Source organism: Eleutherodactylus coqui, chromosome 11 (genome assembly GCF_035609145.1).
Source record: "Eleutherodactylus coqui strain aEleCoq1 chromosome 11, aEleCoq1.hap1, whole genome shotgun sequence".
NCBI classification, from domain to species: domain Eukaryota; kingdom Metazoa; phylum Chordata; class Amphibia; order Anura; family Eleutherodactylidae; genus Eleutherodactylus; species Eleutherodactylus coqui.
In genome coordinates this window covers 115,529,568-115,548,995 of record NC_089847.1, presented here as the reverse complement: position 1 = coordinate 115,548,995, position 19,428 = coordinate 115,529,568, and the positions used below count along the sequence as shown (strand labels likewise).

General features: G+C 48.1%; 1 protein-coding gene across 1 annotated transcript; it reads right to left on the bottom strand.

The window, feature by feature from the left end:
- Window positions 1-2,839: 2,839 nt before the first annotated feature.
- Window positions 2,840-17,254, bottom strand: LOC136581774 (zinc finger CCCH domain-containing protein 13-like). Its single transcript, XM_066582397.1, has 8 exons — window positions 16,984-17,254; window positions 15,771-16,619; window positions 6,904-7,045; window positions 6,032-6,114; window positions 5,193-5,265; window positions 4,936-5,027; window positions 4,417-4,467; window positions 2,840-2,943 (listed from the first exon to the last, which is right to left on the bottom strand). Exons 1-8 carry the CDS (start codon window positions 17,252-17,254, stop codon window positions 2,840-2,842), a joined length of 1,665 nt encoding a protein of 554 aa, XP_066438494.1.
- Between the last annotated feature and the right edge of the window lie 2,174 nt (window positions 17,255-19,428).

The window sequence follows — 19,428 nt, the reverse complement described above, 5'->3', positions numbered from 1 at the left end:
AGTGTTCGAGGAGCGGGCACATAGCCAAGAAGACAGGGGGGTAGAGAAAGTCCTTGTCACGGGGCTCTACCATCTCTTCCCCTGGGGGTAGCTCGGGACCCAACCAAAGCGCTGCTGGGGGCGATCAAGTGAAAAGTAACCAAGTCCAATTGTCACTCGTGATGTCATTGTTCCATCCTCTGCAGTGGATCTTCCAGATGTAATAAAATAGTCCACACACAGGGTAATTTTCTGAACGGTCGGCTCCATCCGTTTACTGCAAACTCTCAAACTTAAATTCCAACAAACAGTCCTGGTACAGATACAACAAGCCAAAGTGGTGAAGCAGGAAGAATTCTCAGGGCATTCGGGCAATCCACAGTCCAAGTTATCTGTATGATTCCCACTCCCGGCAAACTCTCTCTCTCTCTCTCAACCGGTTAACACTCACTCTGCTGTATCTTCATCTTCTCTCTAAGGAGCGGTTGGTTTCACTCGCAGCGCTCATCAGAAACGCCAAGGATTCCTGGCTAGGAGAAGCCCAGGCTGAGCATCAGGCCATCACTCGACTTCCTCCATTCTCTGCACACTCAGCCCGATGTCTGATGTCTGTGTTGCTCACTTACGGTCGGACCTCATTCTTCTCACTTTTACTGGCACTCTCCTTGTCTCCTTACCAACACATATATAAACCAACACCACGTGACACACACAAAACGTTACATTTCTCAGATAGGACAGAACATACCAGACATTAACCCTCTCAGTCCTGCAGCCATCCAATACACATAAATCAAATGCATTCCACAAGCAAGACATTGACATGAGATAAGCATAGAATAATATAGAGAGGCCCTATTAACTCTGGCCACTACACCACTCCTGGCGATGGTTGTATGTTAACTGTGCCTGAGATTCTCAGGTACAAAATGCACCAGAGAGCACACAGACACACATCTGTGAACTGTCAGAGCCCCACAGGTAGAGGACATTGCATGTCCAACTCTGGCCTGTGATATAGACCAAAATAAGACATGCTGCAATTTTTCACATGTGCTTGTGAAATTATTGAATTATATTTCATGAAGCAGTGTTGTGTGCATAATATTTGTGCTGTGTGCATGGCAAGATGTACAAGTGCAAAGGACACACATTGTAGTGAAATTTTACTAACAGGGTATCATATACTGAGCATGCAGCTTTGTTATAATTAACCTTTGTAATGTTTTACTAAGAGAGCAGTATAACACATGCTGTAGACTCTGAATTGTTAACCTCGTGGGGGTTGCCACACTATATAACCTCTCACATTGGAACAATAAACACAGAAGAGCTTGGAAACATCACTTAAGTATGTCTCATTGTTTTCTTCTCCAATGCATCAAATGATAATTAGGCATACCTGATTGATAAGCCTGAAATACCTTTCTAGTATCAGCTAAGTTAAGTGATTACACTAAAAGAAAATCAGTCCTTGTGAAAAAATGTTTGTGTTCATAGCCAAATTGGCTATAATGGGTCTGTGTGATGCCCGTAAAATGCACGAAGAGCAGCCAGATGGTAAATGCTCCCGTGTGAATGGGCCCTTATAATGCGAAACCAAGAAGAGTGCCCTTCTTCCTCCCCCTTACTTCCTTTCTTTCATTTTATTGAGGTGCGGGGTCCATCCACATTAATCTCTTGCTACAAATAAGCACTATAAAGGAATAATATTAAAATGAAGCCACTCCAGGACTTAAAGAATATATCTTTAATTTAGGATGTTGGATTATAAATATAAAAATATATACAAATCAAAAAATTAATTTTAAAAAACAACAATGTTGGTTGCTGGCACCAGATGGTATTAGGTGTTCTTAGCACCAGATGGTATTAGGTGTTCTTAGCACCAGATGGTATTAGGTGTTCTTAGCACCAGATGGTATTAGGTGTTCTTAGCACCAGATGGTATTAGGTGTTCTTAGCACCAGATGGTATTAGGTGTTCTTAGCACCAGATGGTATTAGGTGTTCTTAGCACCAGATGGTATTAGGTGTTCTTGGCACCAGATGGTAATAAGTGTTCTTAGCAGCAGATGGTATTAGGTGTTCTTAGCACCAGATGGTAATAAGTGTTCTTAGCACCAGATGGTATTAAGTGTTCTTAGCAGCAGCTGGTATTAGATGTTCTTGGCAGCAGGTGGTATCTATTGTTGGTTGGTGGGTGCAGCTGGTATTAGGTGTTCTTGGCAGCAGGTGGTATCTATTGTTGGTTGGTGGCTGCAGCTGGTATTAGGTGTTCTTAGCAGCAGGTGGTATCTACTGTTGGTTGGTGGCTGCAGCTGGTATTAGGTGTTCTTAGCAGCAGGTGGTATCTATTGTTGGTTGGTGCCAGCAGGTGGTATCTATTGTTGGTTGGTGGCTGCAGAATGTATTAGGTGTACTTGGCAGCAAGTAGTATCTATTGTTGGTTGGTGGCTGCAGCTGGTATTAGGTGTACTTGGCAGCAAGTAGTATCTATTGCTGGTTGGTGGCTGCAGCTGGTATTAGGTGTTCTTGGCAGCAGGTGGTATCTATTGTTGGTTGGTGGCTGCAGCTGGTATTAGGTGTTCATGGCAGCAGATGGTATCTATTGTAGGTCGGTGGCTGCAGCTGGTATTGGGTGTTCTTGGCAGCAGGTGGTATCTATTGTTGATTGGTGGCTGCAGGTGGTATTAGGTATTCTTGGCAGCAGGTGGTATCTATTGTTGATTGGTGGCTGCAGGTGGTATTAGGTGTTCTTGGCAGCAGGTGGTATCTATTGTTGGTTGGTGGCTGCAGCTGGTATTAGGTGTTTTTGGCAGCAGGTGGTATCTGTTGTTGGTTGGTGGCTGCAGGTGGTATTAGCTGTTCTTGGCAGCAGGTGGTTTTTGATGTTGGTTGATGGCAACAGATGGCATTTGCTGCTGTTTGACATCTCCCCTGATGTTATGGGGAATGTCACTTCCTGCAGAAAGAAAACATAAAGACAATTTAGTTAAACCTTCTTTTAAGGAATAGGCAGTGTGGTAGCATAGATGGCCTGCAGAGGGCAGTAGAGCAGTCATTCTGCTAGTAAATTACAGAAAACCCTTGTGTGGGTATGGCAGGGAGGATGCGGATAAGGAAAATGCTGTACAGCCCTGCTGAGGTGTCCTGAGCGTCTGGAAGTCCAGTGATGAGTGGACAAGTGTTGATTTCCACTGATGCACATGATATATAGCAGTATAGAGCCAGTATGGCTGAAGATGGAATACTGTATGTGATAAAGTCTGCTGATGGAGTTGCAGAGATTTAAAGGACCAGTAAGCCCAAAATTGGCTGGACATGGGCTACTGAAGTGCGACAACCCCCAAACTCAATAACCCCAAGATGCCACTATATATAATGACTGTGATGGGTCGCCCATTGTTATACTGTCTAGCATTAGATGCCATGATCTCAGGTGTTTCAAATCAGACATCGCCTGTTATTAGAAAGCCGGTCAGCTCATGTGGATGTTCACACTGGGAGAGGTTTCTGTTTGTAATGTGACTATATACCTCAATATACAAACGGGAGATGTTACAATACTTTGGCAGTGCCACCTATTATAAAATCCAAAAGAAGGGAAGGGTGGAGATACTACTATAAAGGATGTAAACCAATGGCTGTAATTGGTTCATTGAGCTCTGCATTGATTGGCTGAGCTGTGGCTTTTAAGAACCAATCAGAGCGAGCGCTTCCTGTAGGTGGGATTTATGACCCCCCTGAAGACTGCAAACAAGTGTGCTGGAGTATGGGGAGGAGAGCGCCTGTTAGGTAATGTATTGTTTGTTTTTAAATGCAGCTAGGGCCTATTTTAGGAGTACAACTTTTGTTTCAAGCTGCCCCGAAAATGCCGGCAAAAGAGCGATACAAAGTTGTGCGAGTAGTGTAGCTGCTGTAAGACACATCATTAGCGCTATATGTTACCTCGTCGCGGTCTTATTGCGGTCTTATTGCCGGTCCCTGAGACTATCTCCGTCTCCTCTTCCTTCTTGTCCTGTTGGTTTTCAGACCTGAAAAATTACAAAATCCAGTGTAAGAATAATTCCCAAAGATCTTGTTATCGTGTGAAGTTGGTGCCATCAGGGAGGAGGACTCGTATATGTACATGGAGACAGATTATACCGAGCAGGACAGTCGGGGAAGTTCATGCATCCATTTGGGGGCTCTAGATAATATTACACCACTAGTATAAACGCCCATTGTAGACTCCAGATCAGTCGATACTAGTGATGGCGAACCTTTTAGAGACCGAGTGCCCAAAGTGCAACCCAAAACCCACTTATTTATCACAAAGTGCCAACACACCAGGGGGCGGGGCTTATCACCACGTATGATTTTACCTCCGTCATTATAAAAAGGACAGGGCCGCATATCTGCAGCTGATTTTATACTTTGCGGCGCTCCCCCTCACCTCCTTTGTAGGCTTTCCCACCTGAACAGTGAACCACATCTGAACAGGCCGCTGGGAACAGAAAGCCAGGAAGTGCTGACAGTGGGAAGCCTTGGCATGCGGGGACACACCGCATACTATGAAATCAGCTGTGGATATGCCACGTAAATTTTAGCAACGGACATTCCACAGCATTTCTACCAAGTGTAAACATACCCTAAGTCAGCTTTAGGTATTCTGCCATGTGCAGAGTAGCCCCGATAGTATATGTGACCCCCCCAGTGGCCTTAGTAGTAAAATTGTCCCTCACAGTGGCCTCAGTAGTAATAATGTCCCCTTTATTGGCCCAGGTAGTAACAGTGACCCCTACAGTTGTCCCAGTAGTAATAGTGACCCCCACAGTGGCCTCGGTAGTACTACTATTATTACTGGGGCCAATATATTACTAATAGTGTCCACTATATTGGTCTCAGTAATAATATTAACCCCACAATAGCCCCAGTAGTAGTAGCCCTTCCCCCCTGAGACCCATATACTTACCTCCTCTTTGTAGTCTTATGAACACTCTTAGTCTTCTCGGCGCTGCTGCAGGTCGCTCGAGCTGATGGAGGTTCTTTTCTTCTCCCCTCCTCCTAAGGAAACAATGAGAAGAGGTCAGGGAAGTATGATCCCAGGTGCGCACACTGACATCAGTGTGTGTGACCGGCACAAGCGGCGCTAATAAAATTGGTATTTTTTTTATTAGACTTCAGGGCCCGGTAGTGACTGCTACCTCAACAAGAACTACAAGAACTTACTCTTCCTCTGGTCTTATGACTTCATTCTCAACAGTAAATGTATCTGATGTTTTCTCCTGTTGTCCATTTTGTCCTGTAAAATAGACACGGCCTATAAGATTAGATGTTCATATAATGCACATTGATCCCCTCCACTGCCGGCCTGGAGTTGGAGACCCCATAAAATACTAGATAATGACATAAAGCACAATTCCCTAATATATTAGTAAAACGGCAGCTGCTCATTTTATCCCAACAATGTATATTGGGGAAAATGAGAAAGTTTGGTACCGTTAAAATCTCACGGTGGGGATCAATCTTTTCATCAAGCTATAAGCAAACTTTTTACCATGTCTGAGAGATGTGCGTCCTAACTCTGGGACCCTCGCCTATCTCCTGATTGGGGTCTCGCACCCGGTAAAGTAATTGATGACTACCGTATACATGCAGAGAGGGAATAGAAGAGAGGTCATGGATGTGCGCGGCGCTCTCCATTCACCTCTATGGGACTGACTGTTTTTAGCTCTGTGACTCCCATAGAAGTGAATGGACAGACTCTTGCTCATGGGTGGTCTTCTCTCCATTCATTCTCTGCCTGGATGCATCAGCCATCAGCTGTATTACCCTGAAGTTTAGAAATCCATGTGGGTCCCCGAGGTGAGAATCACATCTATCAGACATTTATCCTGCGGTTATGCCATAATTTTCTATCCATTAGGATAGATAGATAGATAGATAGATAGATAGATAGATAGATAGATAGATAGATAGATAGATAGATAGATAGATAGATAGATGGATGGATGGATGGATGGATGGATGGATAGATAGATAGATTAGATTATTTATGTTGCATTTACCATCGGATTCGTCGCTATTCTCTGTGGAATTGGATGATCCTCCACTCTCGATGTCATCTGGGGCTTCATCCGTCCTCTTTTTCCTTTAAAGTAGTAAAATTAGAAGTCACCTTGTGAGTCCGAGCAGTAAAACAAGCCACAAGAAATGTACAGCACAATAAAATATACCCGTTAACCCCTTCTTGACGTGCTCTGTTTTTTTTTGTATTTTTAGAATTTTTTCTCCACTTTAAAAAAATGGAGTGCCATGAAAAAAAAAAAGAAATTCTGCCATATTTGGGGTTTTTGTGTCTACGGTTTATAATCTACAGCGAAATTTTTTTTTTTCAATTTAGATTCTTTTATTCTAAATATGGGAAAATGTTTTATTTTTACTTTTATTACGTTTTATTTTTTTATTAAAATAATACAACTTTTTCAAAACTGATTTTTACATTTTTTTCCTCCCCATGGGGAACAAGAACTTGCGATGGTTTGATCGCTCCTGCAGTATGATGTAATACCATAGTATTACATTATATTGCAATCTGACAGGAAATCTATCAAGCCACACCACAGGCTCCCGGCTGCCATGGCAAATACACGGCACTCTCATATCTCATCACAGGGAACTATTCGGGACTCCTAAACATAAACCGTGGCAATTAAAGTATTAACAGCTCTGTTCAGCGGCGTTGCTCATTGGAGCTGTTGTGGACGGGTGCCGTCTGTTTCTTCCCCGGACCCCTTTCCATACAATCCCTGAACTTCCGTGACATAACAGTACATACTGGAGCGCTAAGGGGTTAATATGTCATGTGATAATGTGAGGATGCGCTATTTCCTATGTAGACTGCAGTGTAGCTGATAAAAGTATTATTCACAATACTTACTTGTGTCTTTCGTAGAGACACTTGCCCACCCCATATACGAGTACCAAGATGTAGGGGGCCAGAGCTGGTAGAATGAACCTGATGTTATATTCTATTCGATCTATAATGGTGGGCTTCTCTTCTATATTCTTTCTTGGTACATCTAGAAAAGAAGAAACAATAGAAGTTATTAATAATCTGCCTTTTATTCATTAGGTCGTTAGTATTACAACTGCGGATTCCAAAATGAGTTGTTATTTGGGATGTAAGGATGGGCGGCTCCTACCGATCCTTGTACCCCGGCATGTACAATAAGGCACCAGGAATTCCTATAACCCCCACCCCCAATGAGCAGTTTATTCAGCACATTATTGACGCCCTCCTCAGCCGCCTGCAGCCCCCCGTTGGGCACCACATCTTGCCCTGCCACAGTCCAGGGGCTCACAGGGGCCACTAACTTATACAGGTGCCATGCCAGCCTCTTACACATTGCCAGCGACCATCTAGGCCAGTTTTAGTGAAAGCTATTCAGTACAAGGGAATATTTACAATGTGTTCGGCTGATACATTGGGGATATGGATAATAGTTCCCACCTGCAATGTATGCAGACAATGTGTAGGCGCACCAACAGCGGTATGTGTGAGGCTACATTCACACGGGTGCCCCATATCAGGCCAAGAGACTCCGCCTAATATCAAACTTGGCAACTTGCCACTTTCACGACGAGCCGATGAGTTTTTGCTTAAAGATTCCATCACTTCTGTGAGATTGTGATTTTCACATCTGAGAAAAGATCCCAGGAGCTTCCCATGGGCTGCAATGGAAATTAATTGCATGCAATTTTTTTTTGTGCTTCCATAGGAAACAATGGGGGATTCCTTCTGCGGGAACATCCAATAATAGGACATGCTGCGATCTTAGTTCCCCTCAGTATCGCTGTGAGTGAAAAATCTCTCATGTGAATAGACCGTTCAAAAGAATGGATTTCACATTTGTGTGGGATTTGCGTGTCTTGCATTGTACAAAACTCCTGCAAGATTCTTGGCCGTGTGAATAAGCCCTTAAAGTAACATTAGCCTGAATGCCAGAACCCAAGGCTCCCCAGCAGAACATCACCCAGAGTCCCATAGACTTCCCAATGCCATCTCTTCCCATAATAAGCGACGCACACACATCCAATAAGGAACAACTCTACTGACAAAATGAGAAGCAGCCGGTAACCCCTCTATCTCTAGTGAACCCCCTTCTACATCTAGTAGTGAGTGTCTGCAGTACGGAGAGAATGCTATTAACTACCCTGTTTCCCAGAAAATAAGCCCTAGCATAATTTTTCAGGATTTGTGAGGATGCTGTAAATATAAGCCCTACTCCAAAAATTAGCCCTAAAAACAGTTAATTAAAAAACAAAAGTCAATGTAAACAGTGTCCCGGCAGCCATACATGTAAAAAAGAAAAATATTTTGGAGCAAATATTAATATAAGACCCTGTCTTATTTTTTGGGAAACAGGGTATATATAGCTAATCTATATGTTATTAGGCTGAACTCTTAGATCCCTCCGCTCATATCACCTGCCCATGCTAGGATTAACTCCTTGTGCAGTAATGTACTTACCTTCATATTTTGCGTTGAAGATTCGAACTGCATGCACTGATGGTAATAGCAGCAGGGTCACTAATATCATTTTCACAAACATTCTCTCTTCTCTCTCTCACTTTCTATACAGAATGAGCTCATCTCACTGTAACATCACTTTATATACCTGCAGCGTCTGTGACATCACAGATTGGAACCAAAGACCATAGTGACCTCATAGAAGCCTCACATGCAGCCGTGTACACGTATGTGTGATGTCACAACAAGCAGTAAACATGAAGCATCCATCTCTGTATCTTCCTACTATGACCAGTCTTGTGTCAGAGGATTCCTGCTAGAACATGGCCATCATGGGGGCCGGTAGTTACCGTTACTGGAGTGCTGACGGATCAGAGGACCTTCTGATGGACCCTGATGATACATGTGAGGCGGCCCTCATAGATATCTGTTGGAGATGAAGGCTCCTCTGCCACCATGAATAAGTCTACTGCTGCCGGAATCCATATCTTGCTAACAATGTCACAAACATTTAGGGTTATTACAAATGATCCTCCGATGTGATCCGCGTTTTTGTGCGATGCGAAGCGACAGAAAGGAAGGCTCCTCCGGGAAACATGGGCCACAAAACATCGCAAATCAGGGCAATATTCAGCAATGTAGCCGCCTACAAAACATCACTAATGTGAAGGAACCCATTGGAAGGCATGGGCTTCACATACATGCGGTTTGTAGTGCTGTCGCATCACAAGAAAAACGCGGAATTTTGTTGCCCTGTGAAAGTGGCCAAATAGCCACAAAAATGTGTTAATGTGGATTTATACAGAACTGTAAAGGATTTAGGCAGAAGTGGGAAAAATGCTGCAAAGCAAGAATTTTTTTTTTAAACTCCAGGTGTCTGCAGGACAATGACCCCAAACATCCAGACACAGAAGGATTTGCGCAAACCTTCATCCACAACAGATCTGGGCTTAGTTCTCCAAGGTGTTTGAAACAACCCCTGCTGAGTTCCTTCAAAAACTGTGTGCAAGTGTTCCTAGAACTTGTGTACAGTTCCAGGGGCGTACCTAAAGGCTAAGGGGCCCGGGTGCAAAAGTCCAGCTGGGCCCCCCTCCATCTGTACCCATATCTATACCTAAACTGTGCTAATTTACAAACATGATGCAGCCCCTTGGCGTAAGCCTTCTCATCAGGACTCCTTTCCTTGACTACATAAAGACCTGTTGGTAATGTCTTAGGCCGCTTTCAAAATTGTGCGAGATTTGTGCGTTGCAAGACGCACATGAATATGACCCCATTGTTTTGCATGCGATCATACACGGGAGCGATGTTTTTTTTCCTGTGCATCACACGAGAATATGATGATGTGATGGGAGCTGGATATAACACAACAACCCCTCACATCCGTGGGCACAGCACACGTTGGCGAGTGTGATAGGGGGCATAGTTTCAGAATCACCCGTGTGAAATTAGCCTAAGGCCGGCTGCACACGGCTGGATTTGCATAGCGGAATATGGCGCTGGCATCCGCCTACAGATTCCGCAGCATGTACCGCCCGCAGCATGCTATGGAAAAGCGTTTTTCCCTTTACACGAGCAGAAATCAATTGTGGTTTTCCGCTCACGGAGGAAAAATCACGGCATGCTGTATTCTAGTGCAGATTCTGCACGGACGGCCTCCATTGAACTCAATGCAAGCCGTGCGACCCACCGTCCTGACATTGCGGAAAAGTCGCGGGCAGCCGTGTCATCAACTAGCAACGGCGCTGGAAAGTCAGTGATTAAAAGGAAAAAAACAGTACTGCGCGGGTCCGACGGCTCGCCATGTAGACCATCCGCAGTACAGGAAAAAGAAAGAAATTACAGGTACGCACGGATGCCAGCGGGGCACAGGGTGGGATTCCGCTGCGGGCTCACGCATGCAGAATCCGACCCAGTTGTGTGCAGCCGGCCTTACACTGTGCATGGATTTTGTTGCATTTTTGAACCACAATTAAAATCACATCCAGAAACCGCATGCACAATTATAAACCGCACGGGGGTTCAACCAGTACAGGCGGGTTTTAAACTGCATGCAGGTTTCTGATGTGATTTTCAGTTGTGTGTAAAGTGTTCAAATATACAGTATATACCCAGGTTACACCAGCTGTACATATAATTATATACAGTATATACCCAGGTTATACCAGCTGTACATATATAATTATATACAGGAGAGGTATAACCTATACCAGCTGTACATATATAATTATATACAGTATTACCCAGGCTATACCAGTTGTACATATATAATTATATACAGTATATACCCATGTTACACCAGCTGTACATATATAATTATATACAGTATATACACAGATCATACCAACTGTACATATATAATTATATACAGTATATACCCAAGCTATACCAGCTGTACATATATAATTATATACAGTATATACCCAGGTTATACCAGCTGTACATATATAATTATATACAGTATATACCCAGGTTATACCAGCTGTACATATATAATTAGCCTAGTCATGTGATCTGCAGCCACAGGTCCTCCTGCAATCTCTTGTACCGGCTCTGCATGGATTGCTCCGGAGGTGAGTAGAGCCGCACTAGCCCCTCCTCCGGTAATCGCTGGCCGGCAGAGACTGATAGACTGCAGCTGTGACCACTCACAGCTGCAGCCTATCAGTGGGAGGGCGGTGCACCGTGGGAGTCTGCAGCCTGTAATTGGCTGCCGACTCCACGTATAACAGCACTCCCCTCTGGTCTTGCTGACCTGCGGCGCTGCCTCCCGTCTCTCTCCTTCCCCTCACCGTACGCCAGTGTACAGTACTATATATTGTTACTTGATCCGGTTATAGGCTCACATGCGGCCTTTTTTATTTGCTTTTATCAATGTTGCTCGCAGACCTGCGTTTATTCAGGTGGCCTTTTTCTGTTCCTCGACAGCCTCAGCTAATTGAGACTAGGGACAATAACTTAATTCTTAACAGCTCACTTACCTAGTAAATAACATACTCCGACTACTTCTTGCTGAACAAATGTGGGGTAGGCCACAGCTTTATTAAATAACCTGTTAGTAACGTTAATCCTGAACTTTCACGAAACCTATCCATGCTGTATGCAGTTTTACTTTTTCAGTCCATAAACCGTCCCAGAGGACGTTCGTAAGCCCACGATCCTCTGGCTTGCAAACCCTCCTCAATCATCCCTAACCAGCATGGATAATTCCGGGCCACACGGGATGTGCCGTATTACTGCGCTGCATTCCGTCCCACCCCACCTACCCTGGCTAGAGCTGCCTCTACACCATCCTGCAAGCCAGATAAAAATGTGTCAAGTCCCAGATCATTGAGGTGGACCCCGTCCTCCCTCAATGACCCCCTCTCTTTACCTTCCAGCTCCCAGTGGCGAACCGCCACCCCTCCAATGGACTGCACGAACTGCGACATTTTCATGTTCACTAATTTTCGCACTTTCTCTATCGCCTCCACGTTTCTTGCACCTCTCCAATACCTTCGTGCGACTATATCGGACCAGACGATTATCACTTCTTGAAAACCTGAGCGAAACCGTAAAATGTCCTGCTTCATGATAGCCAAAAGGTCCCTTGTCTTCATTTTACCGAGGTCGTTTCCTCCAGCGTGAATTACCAAAATCACTCTCCGAGGGTTGGACCTGCTTATGTCCGTGATCAGTTTTAGCATGTCGGGCCATCTTAGCCCCCGGACTCCGTGCCAGGTTACGGGTGTTCCGGGTAAGCCGAGGTCCGATCCCAATGGCCGCACTGCTGCCCTCCTCTGGGCCCAATAGACGTAAGAATGTCCCACAATGCACGCCTTCCATTTCTCTGTTGTTGAGAACAAAAGAAAACAAAGAAAAGAAAATACAGGAACCAAGGCTATTTAACTCCACCAAACACAAAAACTCCTCTATACTGCCGCCGTTTTGCTAAAGTCGCCCACCGCCAAATCCGGTCTGACATAAGATTTATATGCCTGCGACTTCCATCTGCCTAGCTTCATTAAACCGTCCTCATTCATACCACCCGCATCTGCCGATGTGGCCGCGCCGATTCTAAAAGAATGCGTTCCAAACTCCGCTGAGTTGAACCCCGCTACTTTTAAAGCCGAACGCAAAACTGCCGAAAATTGGAAACGCGTGAGAGGGAGGCCCGACGAATGTACGAAAAATTGCTCTCCCGATGTCCTGACGTCCATGTATTGTATCACAGTGTCAACTGGGCACCATCGTGATCCGAGACGACTGATAGTCACCCACTCACCTCTGCCGTACACATCGGTCTTGGACTTCCTGATCCTGACGCGCAACGACGTATCGACTATAATAACATCGTTCCATTGTAGCCCGCCCGCCTTACACTTACTTGCAGGAACCAGCTCACCAATCCTCAACGCGGCGAAAAACGCGATTGAAAAAGCCGCCCTAAACAACAATACTTCCGACCCATTTTTGCAGGAAACTTCCAAGGCCTCTAACAACTTACACAACACAAAATACGTTATGGGATGACGCGTGTCCGTCCGAACTTTGTCCTTCCTCCAGCCCCGCACGATCTGCCGGAAAACGAACTGTTTTGTGACATCGACTAACCCGTGTAACTTTAATAAAAACGCAACTCCCGCCAGATGTTTTTTAACCGCATCAGCCGAAGACCCTTTTTTACGCAAAAAAACAAGCATGTCCAGAGTTGCCGAGCGGGCCCTATCGCCCCCTGCCACACAACCTCCGGCGAAACTCAACCACGTCTGCCAGACCGCTTTATAACTGTTCCATGTCCCGACCGCTACTGATGTCTCGACCAGCTTCAGCAGCTCCGCTCGACCAGACTCCACAAGAAAATCGGACAGCGGACCCCCTCGGCGTCCGCCAGCGGGTGCCGCTCCCTGAAACGCTCCATCTGCGAACGAGAGAGTGCATCAGCTGCTAAGTTCTTATAACCCGGCACATGCTTTGCACGCAAGTATATATTCAGTTGCAGACATCGTAAAACCGTGTGCCTCAGCAGTGCCAACACCGGCAATGAAGCCGAAGACTGTCTGTTAATGATCTGAACCACCGACACATTGTCGGACCAGAAACATAACTTATGGTCCCGGAGCTCATCGCCCCATAGCTCCAATGCTACCACCAGCGGGAAAAATTCCAGAAGCGTTATGTCCTTATTCCACCTTCTTTCCATCCAGGATACTGGCCAGTTTTCTCTGCACCAGTGGTTCCGGAAAATCACACCAAAGCCGGCCGACCCGGCTGCATCAGCAAACAAGCTGAGCTCGGGTCCTGCCCACTCTTCCTTAGGGCATACCACTTGCCCGTTGAAAGTCTCCAAGAAAATTCTCCACACATGTAAATCACTTTTGATACCTTGTGTGATCCTTATAAAGTGGTGAGGCTCTTTTACTCCCACTGTCGCGAGCGACAGCCTTCTGGCAAAAACACGGCCCATGGGTATAACTTTGCAGGCAAAGTTCAATAAACCCGACAGGACCTGCACCTGGTGCAGCGTGGCCTTTTTACCGCTCGCAATTTCTTTTACCGTCTGCCGCAGGCGGGCTATCTTATCTATTGGCAACCTGAAGACCATTTCCTCAGTATCGATTTCGATTCCAAGGAAAACCAGCCTACTAACCGGACCCAACGTCTTGTCCTCTGCCAACGGAACCCCCGCCAGCCGCATAAGATTCCAAAATGTATTTAGCAAAACCCCGCACGCGCCCGATGCTTCCGTTCCAATGAACAGAAAATCGTCTAGATAATGCGTTACTGATGCGATGCCCGTCTCATATTTTACCATCCACTCCAGGAAGGAGCTGAAAAGCTCAAAATAGTAACATGAAATGGAGCAACCCATAGGCAAACACATGTCATAATAGAATTGATTGTCCACCTTGCAACCAAGAAGGTGGAAGCACTCCGGGTGTATTGGCAACAGCCGGAAAGCTGACTCAATATCAGTCTTCGCTAATTGCGCGCGTTTTCCCGCCGCTCTGACTAGAGACACTGCCTGATCAAACGAAGCGTAAACCACCGAAGCTTGCTCCTTAGAAATACCGTCATTTACTGATTCCCCTTTTGGAAATGATAAATGATGTATAAGGCGGAACTTGCCAGCCTCCTTTTTGGGGACTAACCCCAACGGGGAAACTCGCAGATTGGCGAACGGTGGTTCATCAAACGGGCCCGCCATGCGGCCCGCTGCAACCTCCTTTTGAACTTTTTCTTTAACTAACTCTATGTTGTCCGTCGCTGACTTTAGGTTTGGACAAGACATGAAAGCGGGCTGAAAAGTAAACGGAATAACGAAACCGACGGTAAAACCTACTCTAAGTATTTTTGCTTCCTCCCTCCTGTGGTACTTGTCGAGCCACAGGAAGAGGTATCGGCTTTTCACTGGGGTTTGGTGCTCCACTGGCACCGCCCCCCCCGGCTGTAGCTCGCTGCTTCCTAAAGCAACGAACCGCCGCGTGTTGACCCCCGCAGACAGAGCACTCATGTCTGAACTTGCAGGTTGAATAAAACCTGCAATGGCCCTCGTTGTAGAGCCAGCAGGATCCATTCGGTCTTGGGGAGGCCGCAGGGGGCTGTTGCCCGCCCCCCCACGGCTCCCCCCTGAAATGTCGGTTTTTGTGGGCGCTGTGCTAAAATAAGTTGTAACCAGACGTCGGTTGCCTTTGACGCCCAGCTGATGTGACTAATACCCGAGACCCGTCGTCGGAAGTCCTCATCATATCGCCACCACGCGGCGCCGCCATGCAATTTATAAGCGCTATAAATCGTATTAAGGTAAACCATGAGCTCAAGACCCTTTTTGGGCTGGTGCTGGCATGCAATATATGCCAGTACCATATACGCTTGCAGCCAATTGCCAAAAGTCTTAGCGACTTTCGGCTTCCTATCCGCGCCGCGCTCCGACACTCGCTCTTTATCCACAATTACGTGGTCCGCCGACAGCAAGGACCATATATCCACATATATACCTTTACGAATCTTCTCAACCACCTCATCTGACAAACCGACCCCTAGCGGGGCAACACCACAAAATAACGAGTCAGCGTATCGCAACCCTTCCATAGGGTCACCACCGACTGTTGAGCTTCCAACCTCCTGCCCCACAAGTGGTACTACACCCCTTGGGGGTCCACCGGACACCGAAAAAACATCACCTTGATCAACCTTGCTCAACAGTGACTTTAAAACCACAACCAAATCATTTTTGTCCGCCCCCGCGGCAGGATCCATCACTTTTTTCCAAGCATTTAAACACGCCAACTCACCGGCTTGACCGTCCTCCGGCTCTGCCAAGGTCGTGGTCCTTACCGGTCTTCCTCCTGGGCTTCTGCCCCAGCTGGGCGACTGCTGCCGCGTACTTGTTTGCGGAGCCTCTAGTGCCCGCCTTTCGTGTTCTGCTCCAAGGTGGCCCCGCTCCGGCCGCTCTTCCGAGACATCCCGCCTCCCATGGCGTAAATAGTCCTTGTATGCCGCTGCTGTTGTTGATGCGGTCGCATGGCGGTAACTTTCCTTTTGGTGCCGATGCTCCGTGCCACTGGCGTTGTCGCCCACGTTCCCTACACTGGCACTCCTTGGCTCTCTATCTGCCTCTGCCGCTAGCCTAGCGTGCTCTCTGTCACGCTTGCGCTGGTAACGCTCTCTCCTAGCCTTCTCCCTCTGCCTTTGCTTAGCGCCCTTGCCTTGTCTGTTGTTACTGGCGCGACTAGCGTAACTATAGGAAGACTCGCCACCCCCCGAGGAAGGGGGACCCACGAAGCGTGGATTAACGTAGCAGAGCCTGCGCGGAGCTGGGGGCGCGTACAATTGCTGCTGAGCGGGTGATCTACTGCGTGCACCGCGTAAGTAGTGCTCGCGGGTATCGTGTCTGTATGCACGAGAAGGTGGTGGTGGTTGCCGGGCTCGAGTGCCCTGACCCCTTATGGGGGCTTGATCCGGGTAGTAACTTGGAAGGGGCCTTTCAAACGAGCTGCCCGACAACGGGCTCGTGCTCCCCCTTGTAGAAGTAGCCCTGTCCCCGCTGCTCTGCCTGCTTCCCCTCCTGCTATCTGTGCTGCTCGCTAAACTAACTGCTGGGCTGTTTCTCTCCCTCCCCCTCTCCCCCCCCTGGTATGGGTCTGCTCTGCGCCCCCACGGCCTGCCTCCCCCCGCCTAGCTCGCGCTCTATTGCCTGGCCCTGCAGAGCCTACCTGTGCGTGCTCTTCGCCTGCGCCGCCATCTTGTTGTAGCCTGTGCCGTTGTCTCGCGCCTCCGCGCGCCTCCAACCTTCTGCGTGGCTCTTCTCTCCTGGCAGGTTCGGCTTCCGTGCGCCCTGTCGCGCGCTGGTCCTTCGCACCGGAGCGTGCCCTCAACGCTGCCGCTTGCCCCCTCTTTGCTGGCGGACTGCCAGCTGGTGATGCCCGGGTCTCTTCCGCGGGCGCTCTTCCCGCCGCGCGGTTTAAATTTGGCGCCAAATTTGTGGCTGTGCGCCCCGCTCCCGACCTCTTCTCGGCGCCACGACTGGACTTCTGGCCGCCTCGCTTTGTTGCTGGACTCGGGCTGAGTCTCGCCGGTGGATTCTTCCTGCGCTTCGGACGTCCTCGCCCGGCATCCCCCTCCTGTGCCGCTTCTTCCGCTGCTCCTGTCTTCGTGATGGCTCCTCCGCCGGCCTCCCGGATTCGGATTCTGACCTGCAGCCGACGATGAAGTCCTGCAGCCACTCCGCGCCATCGAGCTGGATCGCTTGCCGTATCTGCCGCTGTAAGTCCTCCATCTTTCTTGGGGCTTCTCTCTTCAACCGACTCTTCTGTACACCGCTTGGACTTGCTGTGCTGCTGTCACTTCTGCTGCTCTTGTTCTTCTTCTTTCCACTCTCTATGGCTCCTTTTCCTGCTTTCGTTCTTCTTTTCTGCTCCAGACTTCTTTCCTCTCCACGTGTCTCCCGTCTTCTGGTCTTCTTCTTCTTCCGCTCCCCCTCCCTCTGCTTTTCCTGCCTTAGCTCCTCCCCCCACCCCCTGCTGCGTTCGCTACACTTAACCCTTACCCTGCCTGTCCCTAGTCCCATGCTGTTTCCCTACCACGGTTCGCAGCATAAGATGAACCTTGTAGAGGGTTGTTGTGTCGACCATTTAGCTGGCAGCTGATCGGCTTCAGTTTAGTGGCATCACATTTATCTTCTGCCTCACATGGGGTTGTGCCCATCATGCCCACCAGCAGCCGGTGATGGCACATATATAGGTGTTCACCACTGGACTCCATCAGCTGGTTTTAGGGCCCATTCAGATGGTTGTAGGGGAGCCGTGCCTGAGATTCTCAGGTGAAAAGTGCAGCGGACAGTATACAGCAGATTCTGTCTGCTCTCTAATATCTTGCCAATATCTGAAGTATGTAGCAGTGCTGAAATAGCTTTGTGCTCGGAATAGGTTGGCCGCTAATTTTTAAACGACCACCCTTCAGTGTAAGAGCTTATTCACAAGAGCGTATATCAGCCACCGTTTTCACAGCCAGCCGATATACGCTTTTATCTGATGCATTGAATTCCAGTGCATCAAATCACACAGGCATATTCCCATGGTGTAAAAGCGCCCAGCCGGCCATAATAGCGCCTGGAACTATCTTTGTGCTCGGAATAGGTTGGCCGCTGCATGAGCTCCTATGGGAGCCAATGACAGCGGCCGGAGAAGGGAGGTAGGAGGGAGTTTAGCAGCATGATTGCTAAACTCCCTTCCCCTTTTCTCTTCCTCTCTCCTCCCCTTTGGCTGTTTGCAATGGGAGGGGGCAGGACGGAGCTAATTTCACCCCGCTCTGCCCCCTCCCATTGCTGGCTGCGGGCAAGTGCGGTTGTAGTAGAAGTGAAAAAAAGTATGGTATTTGTAATGGTAACGTACCTGCAGAGTAAAAGCATGTTCAGACAACAAATTTGAGAAGCAATTATAATAACAGACAGTGAAACTAGCGGTATTATTGTATCTTGACACCACCGGGAAGTACTGGTGGAGTCAAAACTGACAAGGGGGTGACGCCAACTGTATGTGATTGGCTGGAGAGCAGGCTGGGCTGTAGGTCCTGGCAGCCCATTAAGGTTAGCCTCCAGCTCAATAGATTTTAATAGCAGACAGCGGCCCCCCGCTGCAGCCACAGGTGCAAGGGGCTTCCCCTGCCGGCGCCCCAGAAGGTGGCACCCCACTCTGTGCTAAAGCACAGAGTGTGGTCGGCAGCTAGGCAGCCACACCGCGGGAGCGGCAGCGCCAGAAGCACAGGTGCCGAAGGACAGTGGCGAGCCTTACAGTGCTGCCCTCTACAATCCCCCAATTGCTTTTAGGAAATGGCAGCAGGACCGACCAAAGAGCAGGAGCAGCACCGCCACCTGGGGTGCCGACAAGCAGCAGGAGTAGCACCGCCGACAGAGGCGCCGGCAACCAGTGGGAGCCGCATCGCCAGTAGAGGCATGGGCAAACAGCAGGAGCGGCACCAGCAGCAGAGGCGCTGGCAACCAGCGGAAATGGCACCGCCAGCAGAGGCGGCGGATCAGGCGAGGGCAGTGGATCCCATGAGTGACGGAGCGGGGCAAAAGGGAGAACAGCCGCTGGGCTGTAGGTGAGCACAGGCAGGTGGGGTGTGGAAGTAGTAGCACACTACTCACAGCAGGACAGCAGCCAGGGGACCAAGGCCAAGGCAAGCGTCCCAGAAAGGGCTCAGTGAAACAAGCCAGGATTGGAAATCACATCCTACCAAGCACCTTCCAGGACCTGCAGCTATTCAGCCAATCTGGAGCTAGGGGTGTGACAGGGGCATTCCTCCATGGGAGCCATGTCAAACCCCTAGCTTACAGTGGCGTCAAGATACGATTATATACCGAAACTAGCAGGGGATTTAGAAAAAAATGTTCATGCTACAGGTGCAGAATTGTCTCTTATGCAGCACAGTGAATAACGAGGCTGCATGGGA

Coding starts and splice junctions, on each gene's coding strand:
- LOC136581774 (XM_066582397.1), bottom strand. CDS start 17,254: ATGGAGGACTTACAGCGGCAGATACGGCAAGCGATCCAGCTCGATGGC. Junction 6,115..6,903: donor TGTCTCTACGAAAGACACAA/GTAAGTATTGTG, acceptor ACTACTTTAAAG/GAAAAAGAGGACGGATGAAG. Junction 5,266..6,031: donor GAATAGCGACGAATCCGATG/GTAAATGCAACA, acceptor TCTATTTTACAG/GACAAAATGGACAACAGGAG.